The sequence below is a fragment of the Heptranchias perlo genome, chromosome 1 (genome assembly GCF_035084215.1).
Source record: "Heptranchias perlo isolate sHepPer1 chromosome 1, sHepPer1.hap1, whole genome shotgun sequence".
NCBI lineage: Eukaryota > Metazoa > Chordata > Chondrichthyes > Hexanchiformes > Hexanchidae > Heptranchias > Heptranchias perlo.
Genome location: NC_090325.1, coordinates 194,835,070 through 194,860,916, shown reverse-complemented (window position 1 = coordinate 194,860,916; position 25,847 = coordinate 194,835,070). Strand labels below are relative to the sequence as shown.

The 25,847-nt window shown below is 47.8% G+C and overlaps 1 protein-coding gene across 1 annotated transcript; it reads right to left on the bottom strand.

The window, feature by feature from the left end:
* Nucleotides 1-1,044: 1,044 nt before the first annotated feature.
* LOC137305902 (epigen-like) lies at nt 1,045-17,516 on the bottom strand. Its single transcript, XM_067974878.1, has 5 exons — nt 17,401-17,516; nt 15,489-15,614; nt 13,094-13,223; nt 7,557-7,715; nt 1,045-3,534 (listed from the first exon to the last, which is right to left on the bottom strand). Exons 1-5 carry the CDS (start codon nt 17,438-17,440, stop codon nt 3,480-3,482), a joined length of 510 nt encoding a protein of 169 aa, XP_067830979.1. The 5' UTR covers nt 17,441-17,516; the 3' UTR covers nt 1,045-3,479.
* Nucleotides 17,517-25,847: the final 8,331 nt, after the last annotated feature.

The window sequence follows — 25,847 nt, the reverse complement described above, 5'->3', positions numbered from 1 at the left end:
TGTGATGGAATACTCTCCATTTGCCTGGATGAGGGCAGTTGCAACAACACTCAAGAAGCTCAACACCATCCAGGACAAAGCAGCCCGCTTGATTGGCACCCCATCCACCACCCTAAACATTCACTCCCTTCACCACCGGCGCACTGTGGCTGCAGTGTGTACCATCCACAGGACGCACTGCAGCAAGGCTTCTTCGACAGCACCTCCCAAACCCGTGACCTCTACCACCTAGAAGGACAAGGGCAGCAGGCACATGGGAATAAGACCACCTGCACGTTCCCATGCACCATGTGGAAAGATTGAACAGGTTGGGTCTATACTCATTGGAGTTTAAAAGAATGAGAGGAGATCTTATTGAAAGATACAAGATTCTGAGGGGACTCGATAGGGTAGATGCTGAGAGGATGTTACCCCTCATGGGGGGATCTGAAACTAGGGGGCATAGGCTCAGAATAAGGGGTCGCCCGTTTAAGACGGGAATGAGGAGGAATTTCTTCTCCCAGAGGGTCGTGAATCTTTGGAATTCTTTACCCCAAAAAGCTGTGGAGGCTGAGTTATTGAATACATTCAAGGCTGAGTTAGACACATTTTTGATCAGCAAGGGAGTCAAAAGATATGGGGAAAAGGCGGGAAAGTGGAGTTGAGATAAAAATCAGATCAGCCATGATCTCATTGAATGGCGGAGCAGGCTCGAGGGGCCGAATGGCCTACTCCTGCTCTTATCTCTTATGGTCTTATGGTCCCTCCAAGTCACACACCATCCCAACTTGGAAATATATCGCCGTTCCTTCATCATCGCTGGGTCAAAATCATGGAAGTCCCTTCCTAACAGCACTGTGGGAGAACCTTCACCACACGGACTGCAGCGGTTCAAGAAGGCGGCTCACCACCACCTTCTCAAGGGGAAACTAGGGATGGGCAATAAATGCCAGCAATGCCCACATCCCGGGAATGAATTAAAATATTTAGTTGCAGATCTGTAATTCTTTCAAAACAGGACAGAGCCCAAAAACTAGAAATCAATACACGTTTCATGGATATAAATAGTGTTCATTCAAACAGAATCACCTTAGCAAAAATGTTATTAGAACTATATGAAACATGGTTTTACAGCATTATGCTTAACCTGATTCATAGTGGATTATACATTAGGATAAAAAATAATTTATTTGTATTGAGGAATTAAGAATAAATACCTACAGTGTATAATGTTTGTTGCACAGTCAAATTGTGTTTTTTTTTAAAAGTTACCATGGGCTTCAGTTTCATTTCACTGCGGCGATGCAGCAGATTCTGAGACTGTGAGTAATAGAGACACAGGAGGGTGGGGGGATTACAGAGTAATTCATTGACCGAGCTAATCACTTAAACCAGAGAGCAGATTTTGTTCTCTCCCCTCTTCTCCAGAAGGTGTGAACTCGTAACTGGGGTACCATCATCGCAGGTGTGAGTCGAGACTCCCTGAAAACCCACAATGTGTTTGAGGGATCCGGAGCACGAGGGCGGAGGTGGGAGTTGAACTTGACGTCAAAGATGGAGGCTGGACTGATGGGGGGGGGGGCGCGGGTAACATCGCCCGCCGGGACCCCCAACAGGTCCCACCTCCCGGTGCTTTGTTTGATAATCGCTCCTGTGAAGCGCCTTGGGATGTTTTACTACATTAAAGGCGCTATATAAATGCAAGTTGTTTGCCGGTCCTGCTCTACTTCTGCCAATGCTGATATTTCAACTCCCCCCCCCCCCGCCAAGCCCCACCGGCCAGGCGTTCCTGCTGTGCTGCTTCTGATGCCACAGGTCCACCCGCTTTACTTAAATAACCCGACCCCGGGAATTCTGACTGGCACGTAACTGTGTCGCGCATAAGTCCCAATCCGCCTTTTGTTACGGGAGCGGGGGACGATCACGGATTTTCCACCCATGAGCGTCAGGGACATGGGTGGACTCCGTAGACCCCCCGAGTCCAGAAGATTAAGGGGTGATCTGATCGAGGTGTTGAAGGTGATTAAAGGATTTGATAGGGTCGATAGAGAGAAACAATTTCCTCGGGTGAAGGGAGTCCGGAACAAGGGGTCATAACCTTAAAATTAGAGCTAGGGCCGTTCAGGGGTGATGTCAGGAAGCACTTCTTCACACAAAGGGGAGTGGAAATCTGGAACTCTCTCCCCCCCCAAAAAGCTCTTGAGGCTGGGGGTCAATTGAAAATTTCAAAACTGAATTTGATAGATTTTTGTTGGGTAAGGGCATTAAGGGTCACAGAACCAAGGCGGGTAGATGGAGTTAAGGTGTAGATCAGCCATGATCTAATTGAGTGGCGGAACAGGCTCGAGGGGTTCACCCAAACCCTCAGTGTTCCTGGGCTGATGTCCAGAGAGGGTGGAGTTCTACATTTCGTTCACCCTTTCCAGCTTTCAGTATCAAGAGCCTTGGGTGGTTTTTTTTTTGGTTCTTCTGCACTCTGCCCCCGAGCCCAGGACAGGGGTCAACCGAAGCCCCATGGCAGAGATCAGCTAAACTCAGTGCAGACCTGGGAATCTAAACTGGGACCTCGCGACCAAGCCTCGTGCCATCTTCACCCGTCATGCCCCACGCGGGTAGTTTCTAGCAGAATCACCGGACAGTGATCGGGAGTGGGTTCCGGTCTGGTGTGTGGGGTTGCCAACTCTGGTTGGACTTTTTTCTGGAGGTTTCATGACGTGACCTCCCGCCACCCCCGCCCCCCGCCCCCCCACACTCCCGTCATTGGTCACCCAACACGTCCATCCCTGCTGTGCCCCGCCTTCCCACGGCCAATCGGAAAGCGAAGAGACTCTTCGTTACCCGATTGGATGATTCTTGACTGTCAGTCAAACGGCCTTTTTATCCCTATGTCCGATATTTTTACAAACAACAAACAAAAGTGTTTAAAGAAAATGAAAAAAAAAACACGCTTTTATTTAATGCCCCTATGATTTTTCTCCCTGGGTTTGTGCTGGCAGCAGAGTCCGGGAGATCAGTCTTCAATTGCTGGAGACTCCAGGACAATCCTGGAGACTCCAGGACAATCCTGGAGGGTTGGCAACCCCTTATTGGAGTGGTTGATTTTTTTTTCCCCTCAGAGGCCAGAAATGCTGAGGGGCCCCCACTAGCACAGAGCGGGAACACACCTGGGAGACCTCTGATCTGGGGGGGGGGGGGGGCGGGGGGGGGGGTGCAGATTTCTGCGTGTGGGATGCGGAGAGTGTAATCGGGCCCATTACTATTTAAATATTAGCTTATTAAACGCCGCTGCATTGAATTACAGGGGTAGGTTCAGTAATGTGTTACATTCTTCCATAGTTATGAAAAATACACTGGGTTTTAGCGCTGATGCTGGTGTCCCGAGTTCACTCCCAGGTCAGTTCTTGGTGCCAGTTTCGTTTCACCAAAATGTAACGCTGTGTGGTAATAACGACGCCGTGAATTATTTTGCCGTTGACATCGGCGTGAGTCACAGACGGAGCTCAGACTCTCGCCACTACGGAGCACTTGCTGTACGTCGTTTTCGATCGCTGGCGTCTGAAAACAAATACGATCGCTGTCAGAGCGCTCGACGTGAAGCAAAAAGAAGTTTGCCGCACGGAGGAGGCCGCTCGGCCCATCGTGTCCGTGCCGGCTCTTCGCTCGTGCAATCCCAAAACTAATTCCACTATCCCGCTCCCTCCCCGGACACCAGGTATCTGCCCCTGCTTTGAATATTTATCCAATTTTTTTTTTCCTTCAAAGGCAGCAACTGTTTTGGCCTCAACCATTCCTGATGGCAAAGTGTTCCTAGTCCCCTCTGAGTTATAAAACTTCAGTCTCTTCTCCTCTCCCCTCAGCCTCTTAGTGGGTCATTTTAAAATAATGACCCACTCCACACATCAATCAGACATGAGCAAAAAAAATAAGAATGGAAATTGAACTGCATATAAGGCAAACTATTAAAACCTGCCCAGTACACGCCCCTCCCCCGATGGGTCACGTAGTTTATTGAATGAGTATATGGATCATATACAACAACAACAACTTGCATTTATACAGCGCCTTTAACGTAGTAAAACGTCCCCAAGGTGCTTCACAGGAGCGATTATCAAACAAAATTTGACACTGAGCCATATAAGAAGATATTAGGACAGGGAGGTAGGTTTTAAGGAGCATCTTAAAGGGGGAAAAAGAGGTAGAGAGTTTTAGGGAGTGAATTCCAGAGCTTAGGGCCCAGGCAGCTGGAGGCACGGCCGCCAATGGTGGAGTGACGAAAATCGGGGACGCGCAAGAGGCCAGAATTGGAGGAGCGCAGAGATCTCGGAGGGTTGTAGGGGCTGGAGGAAGATACAGAGATAGGGAGGGGGGTCGAGGCCATGGAGAAATTTGAAAGCAAGGGTGAGAATTTTAAAATCGAGGTGTTCCCGGACCGGGATCCAGTGTAGGTCAGCGAGCACAGGGGGTGATGGGAGAACGGGACTCGGTGCGAGTTAGGATACGGGGCAGCAGAGTTTTGGATGAGCTGAAGTTTACAGAGGGTGGAAGATGGGAGGCCGGCCAGGAGAGCGTTGGAATAGTCCAGTCTGGAGGTAACAAAAGGCACGGATGAGGGTTTCAGCAGCAGACGAGCTGAGGCAGGGGCGGAGACGGGCGATGTTACGGAGGTGGAAGTGGGCGGTCTTGATGATGGAGCGGATACGGGATTGGAAGTTCAGCTCGGGGTCAAACAGGACGCTGAGGTTGTGAACGGTCTGGTTCAGCCTCAGACAGTGGCGAGGGAGCGGGATGGAATCGGTGGCCAGGGAACGGAATTTGTGACGGGGACCGAAGACAGTAACTTATAAATATGAGCTCTTGAGTGAGTTACCAGAGGGCAGTTATACGTGGCATGAGTCACGGAGGGTGGGGGGAGATGGGAGGCAAGAAAGTCGCCATTGACAGTGGAAAACCGCCCACTGTGACGGTTCGTCACTGCACTGTAAATATACGCTCCTACATGAAGTGGTTCTGCAGCGTGCTGTGAGCCCTGGTGATGTACACTCCATCCCATTTAAGTGGAATATAAACAAAGAACATGCATTTATATAGCGCCTTTCTCAACCTCAGGTCGTCCCAAAGCGCTTTACAGCCAATGAAGTAATTTTGAAGTGTAGCCACTGTTGTAGTAGAGGGAAACGCAGCAGCCAATTTGCGCACAGCAAGATCCCACAAACTAGCAATGTGATAAATGACCAGATAATTTGTTTTTTTTTTAGTGATGTTGGTTGTGGGATAAATATTGTCCCAGGACACCGGGGAGAACTCCTCCTGCTCTTCTTCCAATAGTGCCATGGGATCGTTTACGTCCGCCCGAGAGGGTAGACGGGGCCTCGGTTTAACGTCTCATTTGAATAGAGCACCTCCGATAGTGCAACACTCCCCCACTACTGGCACCAGGAGTGTCAGCCTGGATTATATGCTCAAGTCTCTGGGATGGGACTACGAACCCACGACTTTCTGACCCAGAGGCAAGAGAGCTGCCCACCGAGCGACGGCCGATAATTCCAATAGAGGCTTTGGAAGCAACGGAGAGACAATTGTATGTGCGGCACTCCCATCAGTGGCCGTCGTCAGTGGCAACACCGTAATGACCGTCTGGTGACAAGAGCATAGGAACAGGAGGAGGCCATTCAGCCCCTCGAGCCTGTTCCGCCATTCAGTTAGATCATGGCTGATCTGCCCCTCAGCTCCATCTACCCACCTTGGTTCCGTAACCCTTAAAACCCTCACCCAACAAAAAAAGCTGCTAACAACCTGTGCAGGACAATCAGGGCTCAGCGCTAAATGAAAAAAAATACAAGTTTGAAACTACTTTTCACAATGTAAGTGGGAGAAGGATCAATTACAGTGATTCTAGCAACAAGTGGATGTGTATTACATGAGTGTTGAGTATTAAATACCACTTGTGCACAGCTAGAATTTTCCCTGTTAATTATCTGAACTGTTTTGCACAGACACTGTTATATTTGGCACTTTCTCCTCAGTGTCTCAGTAACACGTATCTCACAGCAGCAGTCGTGACTTTCAGTTTTCCTGAATGTTTCAAAGACAATCTCGCAGGGCAGAGTCTGCCGGCTTTCAGCAGTTTCGGGTCCCCTTAATCTTGGGCGCTGTTTACAAACTAACTTTTTAAAAAATTAATTCTCGTGATTAACTAAAAAATAAAAGATTTACAAGGATCACACCAGAACTGAGAGGGATATAACTATCAGGAAAGGCTGAACAGGCTGGGGCTCTTTTCTCTACAAAATTGAAGGCTGAGGGGTGACCTGATCGAGGTCTTTAAAATTATGAAAGGATTTGATAGGGTAGACGTAGAGGAGATGTTTCCACTTGTGGGGGAATCCAAAACTAGGGGACCATAAATATAAGACAGTCACTAATAAATCCAATAGGGAATTCTGGAGAAACTTCTTTACCCAGAGAGTGGTGAGAATGTGGAACTCGCGACCACATGGAGTAGTTGAGGCAAATAGCATAGATGCATTTAAGGGGAAGCTGGATAAACACATGAGGGAGAAAGGAATAGAAGGATATGCTGATAGGGTGAGATGACGTAGGGAGAGAGGAGGAGGCTCGTGTGGAGCATAAACACCAGCATTGGCCTGTTGGACCAGATGGCCTGCTTCTGTGCTGTAAATCCTTTATATATATAACTGAGTGTCTTGCTAGGCCACTTCAGAGGGCAGTTAAGAGTCAACAACATTGATGTGGGACTGGAGTCACGTATAGACCAGACCGGGTAAGGACGGCAGGTTTCCTTCCCTAAAGGACATTAGTGAACCAGTATGGTTTTTATGACAATCCGACAGCTTCATGGTCACTTTTACTGATTCCAGCTTTTGATTTCCAGATTTCTTGTTAATTGAATTCATATTGGTGGGATTTACATTCATGTTCTCTGGGATTATTAGCCTAGTAACAAAAACCGCTACACTCCCGTACCCCAGTGGATTTGTTTCAGATTTGTAGCAGTCGAGAACCTGGCCCCCTTTTTCCGGGCAAGCTTTTGTTTGGTAGTCAGACATGGCTCAGTGGGTAGCATTCTTGCCTCTGAGTTAGTGGGTTCAAGTCCCACTCTAGAGACTTGAGCACATAATCCAGGCCAACACTCCGAGTGCCAGCACTGAGGAGAGCGCTGCACTGTCGGAGGTGCCATCTTTTGGATGAGATGTTAAACCGAGGCCCCGTCTGCCCTCTGAGGTGGAGGTAGGAGATCCCAGGGCCACTATTGGATGAAGAGCAGGTAAGTTCTCCTGGTGTCCTGGCCAATATTTATCCCTCAACCAACATCACTAAAAAGCAGATTATCTGGTCATTATCACATTGCTGTTTGTGGGATCTTGCTGTGCACAAATTGGCTGCTGTGTTTCCTACATTACAACAGTGACCAGACTTCAAAAAGTATTTAATTGCCTGTAAAGCGCTTTGGGACGTCCTGAGGTTGTGAAAGGCGCTATATAAATGCAAGTTCTTTCTTTTATTTTTCAAAACTGTCAGCTCCTTTAAAGTAAGCTTTAAGTTGTCACTGTCCTTACCTTTTTTGAATGCAGTAGAAGAGAACGACAGCTAACGCACTGAGCAGCAAACCAATCCCAATCCCCACTGCCATGTACAAATACCGTGCAGGCTCTTCTGTTGTGTGTGATGTTAGTGTCATGTGCTGGCATCTTTCTCCTGTGTATCCTGGTTTACAACTGAAAAAAAACCCAAAAAATTCATAATTAATTCAATTTCATTTTGCAGGTATTGTTCGGTGCAAAACATAAAGAGCATCGTAACAGCAGTAGGCCATTCAGCCCTTCGAGTTTGTTCCACCATTTAATTAGATCATGGCTGATCTGTATCTTAACTCCATCTACCTGCCTTGGTTCCGTAACCCTTAATACCCTCACCCAACAAAAATCTATCAGTCTCAGTTTTGAAATTTCCAATTGACCCCCAGCCTCAACAGCTTTTTGGGGGAGAGAGTTCCAGATTTCCACTCCCCTTTGTGTGAGGAAGTGCTTCCTGACATCACCCCTGAACGGCCTGGCTCTAATTTTTAAGATTATGCCCCCATGTTCTGGACTCCCCCCACCAGAGGAAATAGTTTCTCTCTCTATCTATTTCATCGACTCCTTTAATCATCTTAAACACCTCGATTATTATCACCCCTTAATCTTCTATACTCGAGGGAATACAAGCCCAGTCTATGCAACCTGTCCTCATAATTTAACCCTTTTAGCACCGGTATCATTCTGGTGAATCTGCACCCCCTCCAAGGCCAATATATCCTTCCTGAGGTGCGGTGCCCAGAACTGAATGCAGTATTTTTTTTATGCGTTCGTGGGATGTGGGCGTCGCTGGCGAGGCCGGCATTTATTGCTAATCCCTAATTGCCCTTGAGAAGGTGATGGTGAGCTGCCTCCTCCAGATGGGGTCTAACCAGAGCTTTATACAACTGTATAAAAAGGGGGATTCAATTATTCCCCACACGTCAAGCCACCCCTGGTTATTTGCAATGTTAGACCCGTGTGATACACAGCATCTTTGCAGATGTTAGATGGCGAAATGTCAGGCAAAAGGCCCAAACAAACTCAGTACTCAAAAGGGGTTGAAATTCCTGGGTGTCCCACGTTTTAGCGCAGAGGTTAATGTGCTTGATACGCGTTGATAATCTATCAGCACGGGAATTTGACACAAACTAGTGCACTACTCAATAACAGGAATTTCAACTGCAAAGGGTCAAAAAAAAATATTTTAGTTTCACAGTGATGTTTGAAAATACCCAAAACAGCGTGCAGGTGCAGTTTTTCTAATTCACCACCGGGTGGTGTCGCAGAGTGACAGGTTATTGGTTGTGGCTCGTGATCCCTCCATGTCACTGAGTTCCCAATCTCGGTCGTGCTGCCGCGGGGGAGCTGGTGCCAATCATAGTGTACGATCCGAGAGTCATAGACTCACACAGCACAGAAAGAGGCCATTCGGCCCATCGTGCCTGTGCCGGCTCTTTGAAAGAGCCATCCAATTAGTCCCACTCCCCCCCCCCCCCCACCCCTGCTCTTTCCCTGTAGCCCTGCAAATTTTCCCTTTTCAAGTATTTATCCCATTCCCCTTTTGAAAGTTATTATTGAATCTGCTTCCACCGCCCTTTCAGGCAGCGCATTCCAGATCATCACAACTCGCTGCGTAAAAAAAATTTCTCCTCCTCTCCCCTCCTGGTTCTTTTGACAATTGTCCTGCCAGTGGAAACAGTTTCTCCTTATTTACTCTATCAAAACCCTCTCATGATTTTGAACACCTCTATTAAATTTCTTCTTAACCTTCTCTGCTCTAAGGAGAACAATCCCAGCTTCTGCAGTCTCTTCATGTGACCGAAGTCCCTCATCCCTGGTACCATTCTAGTAAATCTCCTCTGCACCCTCTGCAAGGCCTTGACATCCTTCCTAAAGTGTGGGGCCCAAAATTGGACACAAAACTCCAGCTGAGGCCTAACCAGTGATTTATAAAAGTTTAGCATAACTTCCTTGCTTTTGTACTCTATGCCTCAATTTATAAAGCCCAGTATGCTTTTTCAACAGTCTGATCAACTTGTCCTGCCACCTTCAAGACAGAGGTCTAATACTTCTCTATAAAGAAGAAGGGGGAGAGGGGGATAGGGGGGAGACTGGAAGGAAGTTCCATCACTGGCTGCTTCTTCATACCTCCCCTGATGGATCCCTGGGAGAAGACCAGCTGCCCCTTTGAAGCGTATACAGGGAGACGAGGTGTGGTGAAAGTCACTTTGTTAAGAACAGAAAGGATAGCTTCGCAAAATGAGACACAAAGAAGAAAATGGCTTCAAAACCCGATCGGCTAAACCATCGCGTGACACCCCGAAACGTGACCTGAGTTAGCCGATCGGTACTTTCCCTAGCAGGGAAGTATCGCTCCCCTGCCAGCCAGCCTCCTTTGTGGGCTTGTCGGTATTTCACACTTGATCTGCTGCATTTGGATTTTGTAATTGCATATTTCACTTCAAACGCCTCACCTGAACCTAACCTTTAAAGTTCGGTAAAATGATGCTCGTGGCTAAGGCTGGGTCCCACAGAATGTCGAGCGACATAATGGGGAGGGCATTTTCTCGGGCGGGAAATCACAGGCTAATTTCCCCGAGAGGTGCTCCCGGTGAACACCGCACCCCACTGAGAGGGCAGGCATGATCGGAATCACTCGATTCGCTCCTTCAGTCCCTTCGCTCCGAGACCTGGTTCCAAATTCAGTCCAGATAAAGAAAAGGAAAAGAAAGAACTTGCATTTCTATAGCACCTTTCACGACCTCAGGACGTCCCAAAGCATTTTACAGCCAATTAAGTACTTTTTTGAAGCGTAGTCACTGTTGTAATGTGGGGAAACGCGGCAGCCTATTTGCGCACAGCAGGATCCCACAAACAGCAATGAGATAAATGATCAGATAATATGTCTTAGTGATGTTGATTGAGGAATAAATATTGGCCCCAGGACACCAGGGAGAACTCCCCCTGCTCTTCTTCAAAATAGTGGCCATGGGATCATTTAAGTCCACCTGTGAAGGTAGAGGAGGCCTTGGTTTAATGTCTCATCCGAAAGATGGCACCTCTGTCAGACAGAATGGAGATCTCATTCCGATAATGAATATTGTAGATCATTTATACTGTGGCTATATCCAAAACCAAGTATGCAGAGAACCACAGCATCCAACTACCCCAAACTAATGGTAAACGAATATTCCCACTGTCAGGTCATGGGAAGAAATGTCTAGAAAGGGTCCTGTTATAGTGGCGGTGGGCACATCCAGTTGCTGTCCTGGCCGGCCTCCCAGCTCCCACCTGCCGCAAACTTGAGCTCATCCGAGACTCTGCTGCCTGCATCCTAACTCGCACCAAGTCCCGTTCGCCCGTCACCCCCCCTGCGCTCGCTGGCCTTCAATTTTAAAATTCTCATCTTTGTTTTCAAATCCCTCCATGGCCCTCGCCCCCCTCCCTATCTCTGTAACCCCCTCCAGCCCCTGCAACCCCCCCGAGATCCCTGCGCTCCTCCAATTCTGGCCTCTTGCGCATCCCCGATTTTAATGGCTCCACCATTGGGGGCCGTGCCTTCAGCTGCCTAGGCCCTAAGCTCTGGAATTCCCTCCCTAAACCTCTCCGCCTCTCTCTTCTCCTTTAAGACGCTCCTTAAAACCTACTTCTTTGACCAAGCTTTTTCGTCCACCTGTCCTAATATCTCCTTACGCGGCTCGGTGTCAAATTTTGTTTGATAATCGCTCCTGTGAAGCGCCTTGGGACATTTTACTACATTAAAGGCGCTATATAAATGCAAGTTGTTGTTGTCGTTGAACGGTATTGGGGAAACCGTACTGATGGCCTGTACTATACTCCATTTGCTCAACAGCTTTGATCATTTTTATGACTCACGGCCCAACACTCTTACTTATGCATTTCATCTCCAGAGGCACGAGGTTAAGATGCTTCTCATGACATCACAGCATTCCAAATTAGAGTGATGAATTTTGCTCAGTCAGTAGCGCATGCTTGCCTCTGAATCAGATTGTGGCTCCAAACCCCACTTGTGTACATAATCTAGGCTGACATGCTAGTGCAGTGATGAAAGGATTGCTGCCTTGTCCTTCAGATGAGATCATGGAATCCTACACCGCAGAAGGAGGCCATTCGGCCCATCGTGCCTGAGTCGGCTCTTTGGAAGAGCTATCCGATTAGTCCCGCTCCCCGCCCCTGCTCTTTCCCCAAGTGTTTTCCTTTTCAAGTATTCATCCAATTCCCCTTTTGAAAGTCACTATCGAATCTGCTTCCACCGCCCTTTCAGGCAGCGCGTTCCAGATCAGAACAACTCGCTGCGTAAAAAAATTCTTTTCATCTCCCCCTCTGGTTCTTCTGCCGATCACCTTAAATCTGCGTCCTCTGGTTACCGACCCTCCTGCCGTTGGAAACGGTTTCTCCTTATTTACTCTATCAAAACCCCTTCATGATTTTGGAGACCTCTATCAGGTCACCTCTGGGTCTTCCCCTTTGGGAGATCTCAATTCCTTCCGACCTCTAGAATCAACGTCATTTATGAAGCTGCTTTATTTCTGCCCAGCTGTTTGGGAGCTTGTGTCTGGGGAGCACGAACCAATTCAGTAAAATCTACCTCAGTTTTAAGAAACGTAATGTGGGCACCTTTAACCCGACCCGCCCGTCAGCAAACTGACCTGATCGGGTGCAGTGCTGGTTTTTACACCCTGCCTGAAGTGACTCTCCATTGAAGTCAACAGAGGCTAATACCGGGCGAGTTAGGTTAAAATTGTCCCCCAACATGCCCCAGAAATTTTGTTGTTGCCCAAAGTAAAAAGTGATCTGGACCTCGCGGATTCAAAGTAAAAGCAGATTACGGGCCCTGTACCTGCGTCACCAACACTAAATCAGAGTTAGGTTTGACCTCTGACCCACCTGGACGTTACACTTGAGGACTTCAGTTGCCGTTAGGGTTGCCAACCCTGGTTGGGAGTATTCCTGGAGGTTTCGTCACCTGACGTTCCTGCCTCCGACCGTCCCACCCCCACACTCCCGCCGTTGGTCGCCCAACACATCCATCCTCGCGGTGCCCAGCCTTCCCGCGGCCAATCGGAAAGCGAATAGACTCTTCATTATCCGATTGGACGATTCTTGACTGTCAGTCAAACAGTCCTTTATTCCCCATATCCAATATTTTTATACCTAGTAAACAAAATTGTTCAGAGAACATTTTTTTTTAAAAACCCACCATTTTTAACCCCTCTTATGATTTTTCTCGCTGGGTTTTTGCTGGCGGGCAGTATCCTGGAAATTAATCTTCAACTCCTGGAGAATCCTGAAGGGTTGGCAACCCTACTCTTGGCTGAGAGACCGATCATTAATGCAGGGTAGAAGCAGGGTTTGTCTGCCTGCCACAGCTCAACACTCACAGTTGTTCACTACCCAATGCTCAGAGTGATCAGGGACATGCCCAGCACCCCGGAGTGGGACTGAACATTGATTTTGCACGCATGCTGAGCACTTAAGGTGGTTTAAAAAGACAATAAAATTCTCGCAGAACTTACACGCAGATGCGGTGTTTGGTGACCTGATCCTGGTCTTCGTGGTACTTGCAGATGCCGTTCATACAGTAGCTTTGGCCGCTCTCGTGACAAGAATGTTTAATTTTTAGAGCTAATGGCAGCTCGGGATTTTCTGTCAAATGGACAAAATTAAGTTCAGGAATCAGATACATCTTTGTGGACTTAAACTCTACTTTCAGAGACACTTCAGGAGTTCACATTGACGAAGAAGGATTGATTTCCCCCAATGATCCATCAAGTTTATAATGGTAGAATCATGCAGCACAGAAGGAGGCCATTCGACCCATCGTGCCTGTGCCGGCCCTTTGAAAGAGCTATCCAATTAGTCCCACTCCCCCCTGCTCTTTCCCCGTAGCCCTGCAAATTTTTTTGTTTTCAAGTATTTATCCAATTCCCTTTTGAAAGTTATTATTGAATCTGCTTCCACCGCCCTTTCAGGCAGCGCATTCCAGATCATCACAACTCGCTGCATAAAAAAAAATGTGTCCTCCTCTCCCCTCTGGTTACCGACCCTTCTGCCAGTGGAAACAGTTTCTCCTTATTTATTCTATAAGGAAGGCATCTGTAGGTATCCCTCAGTCACCCGAGGTAGCAATATTTCGTGTTTTAAAACAGCTGACTAGAAAAAGCCAGGTATTTAAGAAAAGGGAAGGTGGGCGAGGACGAAGATACGATTTATAATGCGATTTAGTCCCCTGATCTCGGCCAAGAAATGGGGGAGGTGGGGGGGGGCGGGGGGGGCGGTTAGAAAGACCAAAATCCGTCCCAGATGTTTCTGATTTTAAAAGTGTCCACCGTTTATTGGGACAGAATCAAACTCCTTCTTTGAGGGAGCTGGCTGTTCAGTAAACGTCACTGGAATACTGTGCCCCTAATCTGAACGTGGTGGTGATTTCAAAGTGCAATTACAGCTGTTTACTGCTTTAAATGAGTGACATAACACTTTGGCAGATGTTAAAGGGTTCTCTTTGCCGCGTCATGTTTCAGGAATGCTCCATCATCTTAATTACACACCTGCACTGTCAGAATGACACAATGCAACAGCGAGAACTACTTGGGCATAAAAAAATTTCATGCGGCACATTATATTTCTTAAAGATAAAGTCTAGGGAGGATTGGCAGAGCGGGGACTCTAAGCAAGGGGCGACGCTTGTAGGGAACGCCAGTCTGGAAATCCTGGACCCGCACTCCATGATTTTCTGTCCACTTAATTCAATAGCCCACCATTTACTGACCAACGCTCCCTGTGAGTGCTGGACCTTACTGGGAGCTCCCGATCAAGGAATAAAGTGCCTTTCACGACCTCAAGACGTCCCAAAACGCTTTACAGCCAATGAAGTACTTTTTGAAGTGTAGTCACTGTTGTAATGTAGGGAAACGAGGCAGCCAATTTCCACACAGCAAGATCCCACAAACAGCAATGTGATAATGACCCAGATAATCTGTTTTTAGTGATCTTGGTTGAGGGATGAATATTGGCCCCAGGACACCGGGGAGAACTCCCCGGCTCTTTTTCAAAATAGTGCCATGGGAGCTTTTACGTTCACCTGAGAGGGCAGACGGGGCCTCAGTTTAACATTCCATCTGAAAGACGGCGCCTCTGACATTGTAGCACTCCCTCAGTACTGCACTGGGAGCATCAGCCTGGATTATGTGCTCAAGTCTCTCTCGAAACCATGACCTTCTGACTCACGGCTGACATCAGAGCACCTATCTCACATTTTTTCCTACTTGATAGAATCAAAGTGTTGATGATGTCAGCCTGTGCAGGACCTGATGATTCACCTGTGGCAGGTCAGAGAGCCAATTAACATTGAATGAAAGGGGACCTTTGATTTAAGTTGAAATGTTCTGAACCGTGCCCGAACTATAACCGGTATTTCTGATTTATGTAGCTTTACAGTGTCCACTTGTAGGGGAGACCAGAACTAGGGGCCATAAACATGAGATCATCACCAATAAATCCAATAAAGAATTCAGGAGAAACTTCTTTACCCAGAGAATGGTGAGAATGTGGAACTCGGAACCACAAGGAATAGTTGAGGCGAATAGCATAGATGCATTTAAGGGGAAGCTAGATAAACACATGAGGGAGAAAGGAATAGAAGGATATGCTGATAGGGTGAGATGAAGTAGGGAGGGAGGAGGCTCGTGTGGAGCATAAACACCGGCATGGACCTGTTGGGCCGAATGGCCTGTTTCTGTGCTGTACATTCTAGGTAATTCTATGTAATACAGTACAGGCAGCTTTTCAAAGAAAATTGTACACGTGGAATGCAGAAGTTATGAATTTTCAAACTGTTTGCACCAGACTCTGCCCACTAAAGAAAAGTTGGCGTCGTCCAGCGTAAAACTCGAAACTTATTTCCCGCCCTACCTCTCTGTGCTGGCGCGATTGTTTCCGGGGCGCTCGATTCATTCTGAGACACTTTTGAAGTCCGCAGAGAGTCAGTCACAGGTGTATGAGTCACTCCACTCGCAGCTGCAGTCAGAGCAAGAATTGCTAGAATAAAGCAAAATGACCGTATAAGTAACACAGGACAAGGACTCTCTTGGCAGCAGGAGGGGCACCTGTACTGGTGAGAGGGCTGTCCGTTCCAATGCTCTCCTGGCCGGCCTCCCATTTTCCACCCTCTGTAAACCTCAGCTCATCCAAAGCTCTGCTGCCCCGTCTCCTAACTCGCACCAAGTCCCGTTCTCCCATCACCTCCCCCCGCGCTCGCTGACCTACATTGGCTCCCGGTCCGGCAACGTCACGATTTTAAGATTCTCGTCCTCGTGTTCAAGTCCCTCCGTGGCCTCGCCCATCCCAACTCTGTAACCTCCTCCAGCCCTGCAACCCTCCGAGATCTCTGCGCTCCTCCGATTCTGGCCTCTTGCTCATCCTCGATTTCCATCGCTCCACCATTGGCGGCCGTGCCTTCAGCTGCCCCTAAGCTCTGGAATTCTCTCCCCAAACCTCTCAGCCACTCTCTCTTCCTTTAAGACACTCCTTAAAACCTACCTCTTTGGCCAAGCTATCCTAATATCTCCTTATGATTCTATGATTTACTTGAGGATACTCTGGCCTTCCCAGATACTTGGCAGCAACAATAGGAGCATTCCTTTACTGGGTACATTAATTCCAGCGTCCCTTGATATCGGTTGTATTAAAGTACAACGAATGACCTTGCTTAATCTGGACCACCTAATAACTGGAATCTACAGGATCTCCCAATCAAGAAGCTCCAAGAGCGGAATTGAATTCATGGAATCATAGAATCATACAGCACAGAAGGAGGCCATTCGGCCCATTTTGCCTGTGCCGGCTCTTTCAAAGAGCTGTCCAATTAATCCCACTCCCCCTGCTCTTTCCCCATAGCCCTGCAGTTCTACCCTTTTCAAGTATTTATATCCAATTCCCTTTTGAAAGTTATTATTGAATCTGCTTCCACCGCCCTTTCAGGCAGCGCGTTCCAGATCATAACAACTCGCTGCGTAAAAAAAATTCTCCTCATCTCCCCCTCTGGTTCTTTTGCCAATCACCTTAAATCTGTGTCCTCTGGTTACCGACCCTCCTGCCACTGGAAACAGTTTCTCCTTATTTACTCTATCAAAACCCTTCATAATTTTGAACACCTCTATTAAATCTCCCCTTAACCTTCTCTGCTTTAAGGAGAACAATCCCAGCTTCTCCAGTCTCTCCACATAACTGAAGTTGCTCATCCCCGGTACATGGAATTCTTTGCTGTCAAACACTGTGCTGACTAATAGCTCTCGGATCACAGTTCCCGCAGGGCTAAGAGTATTATGACGTGATTCTTGATACAGAAACCCAGCCTCACACCATAGGCACCCTCTCTGCCTTAAAATACAAACCTGGCATCAAATACCTTCAAAAGCAAAATACCACGGATGCTGGAAAATCTGAAATAAAAACAGAAAATGCTGGAGAAGCTCAGCGAGTGAGGCAGCGTCTGTGGGGAAAGAAACAGAGTTAAACGTCTCAGGTCTGAAACGTTAACTCTGTTTCTTTCCCCACAGATGCTGCCTCACTCGCTGAGCTTCTCCATCAAATACCTCTGTTTGCTCTGAGGACATGGCACGCAGACAAAAGGCACAAGGTTCCACAGCCCTGCATTCATTGCAATTCTCCTTTACAGTTTTGGAGCATTGACGTCAGATTCACTGGAAAATCAGAGTCACTAATTCTGTATGAAAACGTCCGCCTTTTCAAAGTCACCGAGGCATTGAAGGGCTGATCGGAATCAGGAGCGATCTGTCGAACTGTAAAAATAAAACAGCCTCACCACTTATCATGAAGACACGTCCTGCAGTGGCGGATTCCATTCTCGGGACCTGTCGACGGGCTTAGCGCAGCAAGTTGCCAACCCACTTTCACTCAGTCTGTGGAATGTTTCTGGCCTCTCTGCTGTGTCGATACTCGTTGCCTTTGCTTGTATTTATACACCTGTCGGGCCAGCGTGTCCACAATAGCAAGGGGGGGAAAAAAAAAGGCCGGCCCTCTCGGAGCACCAATAGAAACTTTTGGTGTACCACATGGCTCAAATCCAGACCCGGAGGCGATGCCTGACACCTACTTCAAAGTAGGCTGAGCCTCTGCGTTTGTGCAATGCCAGTGTTCTGCATTAAATGACAGTCAGCCTGAGGCAGAATGTACTAAGTGGGCTGTGTGCGTTTGCACAGTAAAGTCTGGCAGCTCATTTCATCAGTAGAATTAATTCCTCGGGCAACTTGAATTTCAGTATAGGTAAGTATCGGGCGCTACATTTTGGTAGGAGGAATAAAGAGGCAGCTGCGGAGAGTCCGCGTCGGTGGGGACACACTCCTCCCCAAGCTCTGCCCAGCTGGACGCAGACGCTGAACCCGGGGTGGGGGGCCATCGTTGAGAAGGAGAGTGATAGAGGTGCAGCAGCAACTTTTGCGAGGTGATGGGAAAAAGTGCCACGCACACTCTCCACAATGACGGAAAGGATGGAGGAGTCCAACTCCATCGCGAGTGGATTGGTGGCACGGGTAAGTGCGAGAATGCCTGTGATGAAGAGAGTGGTGGCCTCCGCTGAGCTCCAAGCAAGGCTCTCAAGCGAGTCCATTCAGGCCATGACAACGGCTGTGTGGACTCTGGATGCCAATATGACAAGATCCTTTAGCCGTGGCCTTACCACGGGGCACACCTCCTCACCAGCCTGCTGTCCAGCGCTCCCACGTCTCACCCCCTTGTCCCCCCCCCCACCTCGCCCTCAACCGCAATGCTGCCTCATCTCCCGATGGCCGAGTCTGCCCCTGCGCAGGTGCAGGTGGAGCAGTCTTTGGCAGGGGCCCTCACGGGGCTCCAAAACCCAGAGGACGTAGGCCGAGAGCATCTCAACAGTCAGAGTAGGGACCCGAGCGACCTGCCACTGCCTCTGCTGAAGCCGCAGGGGATGCAGCACGTAGAAGCAGTAGGAAGAGAAAGGCGAAGCAATTGTAATTCGCCAGGGGTGTGCACGAGGGGGTTTGACGAGCTGTCATGGTGTTAATTTCTACATTTTTTTTTTGATCTGGCACGTTAAATTTTAATCATTATCACCATTGCCACGTCTTGGCCGTTATTGAGTCCCTTTTGTGAATTCACCCTTTCATGTGCTTCATCGTGATCGCCAAGACCTGATGCCACCCATTGGGTGCGTGTGCAATGGGTGTATTCGTGGTTGAAGGACTTTTTTGTGCAAACGGAGTTGGGGGGTTGCTGGTGGTGGGGTTTGTCCCAGGCGGCCTGAGTACTTCAAAGTTTTCGATTTGCTCGTCTCATTATGAGAACCTGTTGGCGGTGAGGGAATCCCTGGTATCATGGGCAGCAATGTGCGCGGCTGCTCTGGCAAAGGGTTCCCCATCTTCACCTTCCTCCTCCTCAGTTGCCCACCCCCATCCCGATCTCGTCAGTTTGAGGGGCTCCAAAATGTAGGTAAGTTTGTCTGAACGCAAGAATCCTCAGTCTCAACAAAGAAATCTCAGTCTAAACACAAAGAGCTCCCGGCCAATGGTTTCCCTGAGAGATCCGAGTGCCCAGTAATGCCTCACCTTTTATTGAGATGCGTCAATCACTGGTTTAAAGGCCAAATGAGATTCGGCTGCAACTCGCCTCCGTTTCAGTGGCGTGTTTCAGAAGCCACGGGAGACGCGTTGAGGAGAAGTTAAATTTGATTCCGTTGCAGAATCCGCAAAAAGTTAACAACCTGAAGGGTTTCAACTACCGGAATTGGCAATTTAAATATCGTCCCGCCGGCTTTAAGTGGGGACGGGACTTCCGGGTTTCTGTTGTGCGCGCGCATCCTAACGCACCTGGGTTAAACCCGGAGGTGGGAACGTTGGAGCCAGGATGCGGTCCCGCTCCAAAAAGCTGCTACTTTAATCTCCCACCCACCCCCAACACACCCATTCTTGGGGGTTAAAATTACACCCTAGGAGTCTAATTGGGATAGAGGAGCAAAGGGGTACAGATAAACAAGTCACTAAAAGTAGCGACGCAGGTTAATAAGGCCATAAAAAAAGCAAACCAAGCACTGGGGTTCATTTCTAGAGGGACAAAATTGAAAAGCGGAGAAGTTATGTTAAACTTGTACAGAACCTTGGTTGGACCACACTTGGAGCACTGTGAACAGTACTCGTCTCCATCTTATAAAATGGATACAGAGGCATTGGAGAAGGTGCAAAAAAGATTCACAAGGATGATACCAGAACTGAGAGGATATACTTAACGGGAAAGACTGAACAGGCCGGGGGCTCTTTTCTCTAGAAAAGAGAAGGCTGAGGGGTGACCTGATAGAGGTCTTTAAGATTATGAAAAGGTTTGATAGGGTAGACGTAGAGAAGATGTTTCCACTTGTGGGGGAGTCCAAAACTAGAGGTCATAAATATAAGAGAGTCACTAATAAATCCAATAGGGAATTGAGGAGAAACTTCTTTACCCAGAGAGTGGTGAGAATGTGGAACTCGCTACCACAGGGAACAGTTGAGGTGAATAGCATAGATGCACTTAAGGGGAAACTAGATAAACACGAGGGAGAAAGGAATAGGGGGGTATCCTGATAGGGTGAGATGAGGAAGAGGCTCATGTGGAGCATAAAAGCTGGCATAGACCAGTTGGGCCGAATGGCCTGTTTCTGTGCTGTGGACTGCATGTAACTCCCAAACCAAAGCACTAGACGATCAGAGGGGGCATCTCACGCGATTCAGGATGAGCAAAGAGTTGTTTAACACATTTCCTCCAGGAGCTGCTAACGTAGGGATGAAAAACATTAACAGGTGGTGCTTACTGGTTTTCAGTAGGAAAGTGTCACTGTGATCGATCATCACAAACTAGTCTTTTAATTGAAAGAAGGGGTTTCTGGCCAAATGCTTAACAGCTAAAAAAAAATTATAAATCGCCATTTCATTACAAACATTTGACAGTTTATATTACATTAAAAATGAAATACATAGGAACAGGAGGAGGCCATTCAGCCCCTCGAGCCTGTTCCGCCATTCAATTAGATCACGGCTGATCTGTATCTTAACTCCATCTACCCGCCTTGGTTCCGTAACCCTTAATAACCTTACCCAACAAAAACTGATCGATCTCAGTTTTGAAAAATGTTTGACTATATCCTAAAAGGAGCTCAGGACTCATGGTCTTTTTATATGTGACCTACCCTCAGTCCAAAAATGAGACCAGGGTTAATATTCTGCTGATACCAAAGGCCTCTTTAAGGGACATTTACAGTCAACAAGTTTTTCACGTTTTAAGCCAATTTCAAACTTGATCAAAAGCAGGCGAAGGTTTTATTTTACTGAATCTCAATTTGTTCAGACTGTAGACACCAAGGGCACAAGCTCTTGCAGAGTTTGTAAAGAGACCTACAGCATTCTTGTTTTGCTTCATACTCTCAAGTACAAGGAGTAGAACCATTAAAGGGCCACATCCTGAGATCTCAATTCCTGGGAAATGTAAACCTTGCACTGAACCTAGACGGTGCCTTTTAAAAGAAAGAACTTGCATTTATACAGCACCTTTCACAACCTCAGGACGTCCCAAAATGCTTCACAGCCAATTAAGTGCTTTTGAAGTGTTGTCACCGTTGTAATGTAGGGAAACGCGGCTGCCAACTTGCGCACAGCAAGATCCCACAATCAACAATGAGGAAAATGACCAGATGATCTGTTTTTAGTAATGTCGGTTGAGGGATAAATAGTGGCCCCAGGACACCGGGGAGAACTGCCCCCTGCTCTTCCTTGAATGTAGTCATAATTTTAAGACACACAGTTGAGTAATTTAGCACAATTGTGACATCAGAAACCAGTGGCTGTTACTATGGGATGTCGGTGGTCATTGCCATGTTTATTCATAAACAATTCCGTTGTTAATTTTTATGTTCCCAGTCAACATGAAGTTCATTTTAAATAACCTTAAATTTCCAGACCTTCGTTACCCCAGACTCAACTATTCCAACGCTCCCCTGGCCGGCCTCCCACTTTCCACCCTCCATAAACTTGAGATCATCCAAAACCCTGTTACCCGTATCCTCTGTGACCCGTTCACTCATCACCCCCTGTGCTCGCTGACCTACACTGGCTCGGTCTGGGAAGGCCTCGATTTTAAAATTCTCATTCTTGTTTTCACATCCCTCCATGGCCCTCGCCCCCCCTCCCTAATCTCTGTAACCTCCTCCAGCCCCTACAACCCTCCGAGATCTCTGCGCTCCTCCAATTCTTGCCTCTTGCACCTCCACCATTGGCGGCCGTGCCTTCAGCTGCCTGGGCCCTAAGCTCTGGAATTCCCTCCCTAAACCTCTCCCCCTCTCTCTCCTCTTTTAGGACGCTCCTTAAAACCTACCTCTTTGACCAAACATTTTGGTCACCTGCCCTGATATCTCCTTATGTGGCTCAGTCTCAAATTTTGTCTGATAATCGCTCCTGTGAAGCGCCTTGGGATAAATGTGACTTGTTGATGTTCACTTATCATCTTAACACCTCACGGAGCTGATTTATAAAAATTAAATCAACACAGGAGGTTATCCACATGCTGCTTCAGGCATCGGTTCAAGTGAATTCACGGTTGATGATGAGTTCATGATGAAAATTACTCGGCACCATTCAGCTCGTAATTTATTCATTTTTTATTTATCAGAGTTACTATTGAATCTGCTCCCACCGCCCTTTCAGGCAGCGCATTCCAGATCGTAACAACTCGCTGCGTAAAAAAAAATTCTCCTCATCGCTCCCCTCTCGTACTTTTGCCAGAGGTGAGGTGAGGGGAACTTATTTCATTCTAAGTGGCAAAAAAATGTTTAGTTCCCGCACAAATCGCCCACATTTCTCTCTGGGATACTAGCAGTTAACACAAGAGGGCGCCTTTTAAACAATATTGTTCTCTCACATTGCACAGCTTGTATTCGCTGATCTAAACTTTCCTCTGTTTATTGTCCTGATGAATTATCTTGTTTTTAATTCATTCTGGGGATGTGGGCCTCGCTGGCGAGGCCGGCATTTATTGCCCGTCCCCTAGTTGCCCCCTGAGAAGGTGGCGGTGAGCCGCCTTCTTGAACCGCTGCAGTCCGGGTGGTGAAGGTTCTCCCGCTGTGCTGTTAGGAAGGGAGTTCCAGGATTTTGACCCCCGGGACGATGAAGGAACGGCGATATATTTCCAAGGCGGGATGGTGTGTGCGACTTGGAGGGGAACTTGGAGGTGGTGTTGGTCCCCATGGGCCTGCTGCCCCTTGACCTTGCAGGCGGCGGAGGTCGCGGGTTTGGGAGGTGCTGTCGAATTGGTCAAGGCCTCCCGGACGATCGGTCCCAGACTTGCCTTTCACCAGTTGGAACCTGTGTTCTGTTGTTTGACTCGAAGTAATGTTCTGGATTTACCTCCTGTATCCTGTGAACCATCCAACGCAACTCTACAAGGTGCTCCTCGGTCGCCGTTACAATCTGGGCTTTTCTCCCACCGTCGTTGTGCTCTCGGCAAGAAGAAACTTCCCCTAAGCAGGACAACAGTCCTACGAATCGCACCCCTGCTCTCTCGCACGTGCTGGGGGTTTGTATATCCTGCCTCAGATTTATTAACAGGTTGAACAAGACACAGCGAGGTACTGAGAATCTGTCTGCGGGATCTTGCTGTGTGCAAATTGGTTGCCGCATTTCCTTACATTACAGCAGTGACCAGACTTCAAATACTACTTGATTGGCTGTGAAAAAAAGAAAAGAAAGAACTTGTATTCCTACAGCACCTTTCATGACCTCAGGACGTCCCAAAGCGCTTTACAGCCAATGAAGTACTTTTGACGCATAGTCACTGTTGTAATGTAGGAAACGCAGCACAAGAAAATGAAGAAATTTATTTTTTCATGCCCCTGTGGTTTTTCTTCCTGGGTTTTTGCTGGTGACTGTGTCCAGGAGATTAATCCCCAATTCCTGGAGACTCCAGGGCAATCCTGGAGGGTTGGCAACCCCTAAATTGAATTTCAGTGAGGAAAATTGCCTGTCTGGTGTTGGGGGGGGGGGGGCGGGGGAGAGGGGAGGAGGCCTGAACGAACCTTGGCCCGAGGCCAAGCGAGGATGCAAGGACTCCCGCACATCCCCCATCGCGTCTGGCTTTAAACACATCAGATGGTTTAATCTTCCAAAAGTTGAGTGACACCCTTGAACATGGCAGGTCACTCCCATGTGTAGCAACCTGCTAAGCAGCTTTCCAATATCATTAATTTTAAAGCTACGAGTTTGAAATGGTGAACTGTAAATGACGTCTGCCCTCTCAGACAGACGTAAAAGATCCTGGGGCTGCTATTTTGAAGAAGAGCGGGGAGGGGGGGAGTTCTCCCCGGTGTCCTGGGGCCAATATTTATCCCTCAACCGACATCACTTAGAAAAATGCCAGTTTACCCCGGTCATTATCTCATCGCTGTTTGTGGGATCTTGCTGTGCGCAAATTGACTGCCGCGTTTCCTACGCTTCGAAAAGTGCTTCATCGGCTGTAAAGCGCTTTGGGACGTCCTGAGGTCGTGAAAGGCGCTATACAAATGCAAGTTCTTTCTTTCTTTTATATCGCACCTCACTTCATAACATGCACAGTTTGCTGTTTTTTGTGGGGTCTTGGGGAGATCTAGTTGGTTATATGTAGGTGCCATCACGCCTGTGGTCGTACTCCCCCTGTTCACAATAGTCACATTACTATATGCACTTAGTGTACCTGAATTCATTGCAATCCAGATTCTTTCTCTTATGAGCGTTACCCTTCCTTTCTCTGATGAGGTTAGAGCACCTGTGTCGGATTGGAGTTGAGGCCACTCCATAATTAACACAAGGGGCACCTGAATTTATTCCGAAGACTGCAGATCAAAGAGGGAGATGGGTTCTCACAATGACACTCACTGACTTAAATTATGAGGACAGGTTGCATAGACGAGGCCTGTATTCCCGTTAGAAGATTAAAGGGCTGATCTGATTGAGGTGTTTAAGATGATTAAAGGATATGATAGAGAGAAACTATTTCCTCTGGTGGGGGGGGGGGGAGTCCAGAACAAGGGGGCAGAACCTTAAAATTAGAGCTCGGGCCGTTCAGGGGTGATGTCAGGAAGCACTTCTTCACACAAAGGGGAGTGGAAATCTGGAACTCTCTCCCCCCAAAAAGCTGTCGAGGCTGGGGGTCAATTGAAAATTTCAAAGCTGAGATGGATAGATTTTTGTTGGGTAAGGGGATTAAGGGTTATGGAAACAAGGCAGGTAGATAGAGTTAAGATACAGATCAGCCATGATCTAATTGAATGGCGGAACAGACTCGAGGGGCTGAATGGCCTCCTCCTGTTCCTCTTATTGATCTGTATCTGAATTTTGACTTCCAGAGCATTTTTTTTTTACGCTGGGCAACAGCGGGAAGCTGAAAATCAGTCGGCCTTTCAGCGCTCTCCCGTCGTACCTCCTGTGTGAAGGCATTGGAAAAGTCACAAGGTCAGTCAGGACCCGCCTACACCAGGTCCCGAACTTTAGCCCCCCCGGAGTTTCCTCAGGCCATTGTTGGGGGGGGGGGGGCAGAACCTCCGCTCATCCCAAACGAGGCCATCGCCATAGGAGGAATTGGCAACAATTAACAGCGGGAATTCCTGCTCCCTGGCCTCTCGGTAAGTCAGGTGGATCATCGCAGGCTGGTACCACCTAACGAAAAGGTAGAGGAGGTAATTTTGCAATAGAAGGAAACTTTCAAAAAAAAATTGCAGGGCTGTGGGCAAAGAGCAGGGGGGAGTGGGACTAATTGGGTAGCTCATTCAAAAGAGCCGGCATAGGGTACAATGGGCCGAATGGCCTCCTTCTGCGCTGTATGGTTCTTTGATTCACTGCTGACTTGTTGAGCCTACAGCTTCTGATGACTTAAGACTCTGGGGAAAAGCAGAACCAAATTGTTAAGTGCATCCAGAAGACTGACTGTAAATGATGCAAAAGGAGAGGGGCCTGAATTGGAAAGTAAGTTGGTTTGGGCGCTGAGAAGAGATGGTGGAAAGAGTAATCGGCACCATGAGCTGTAGTGCATCAGAACTATCTGAGCTAATCTTTCCTCTTTTCCTTTATAAATCCCATGGCAGTTTGAGAACAACTTGCATTTATACAGCGCCTTTAACGTAGTAAAACGTCCCAAGGCGTTTCACAGGAGCGATTATCAGACAAAATTTGACACCGAGCCACATAAGGAGATATTAGGACAGGTGACCAAAAGCTTGGTCAAAGAGGTAGG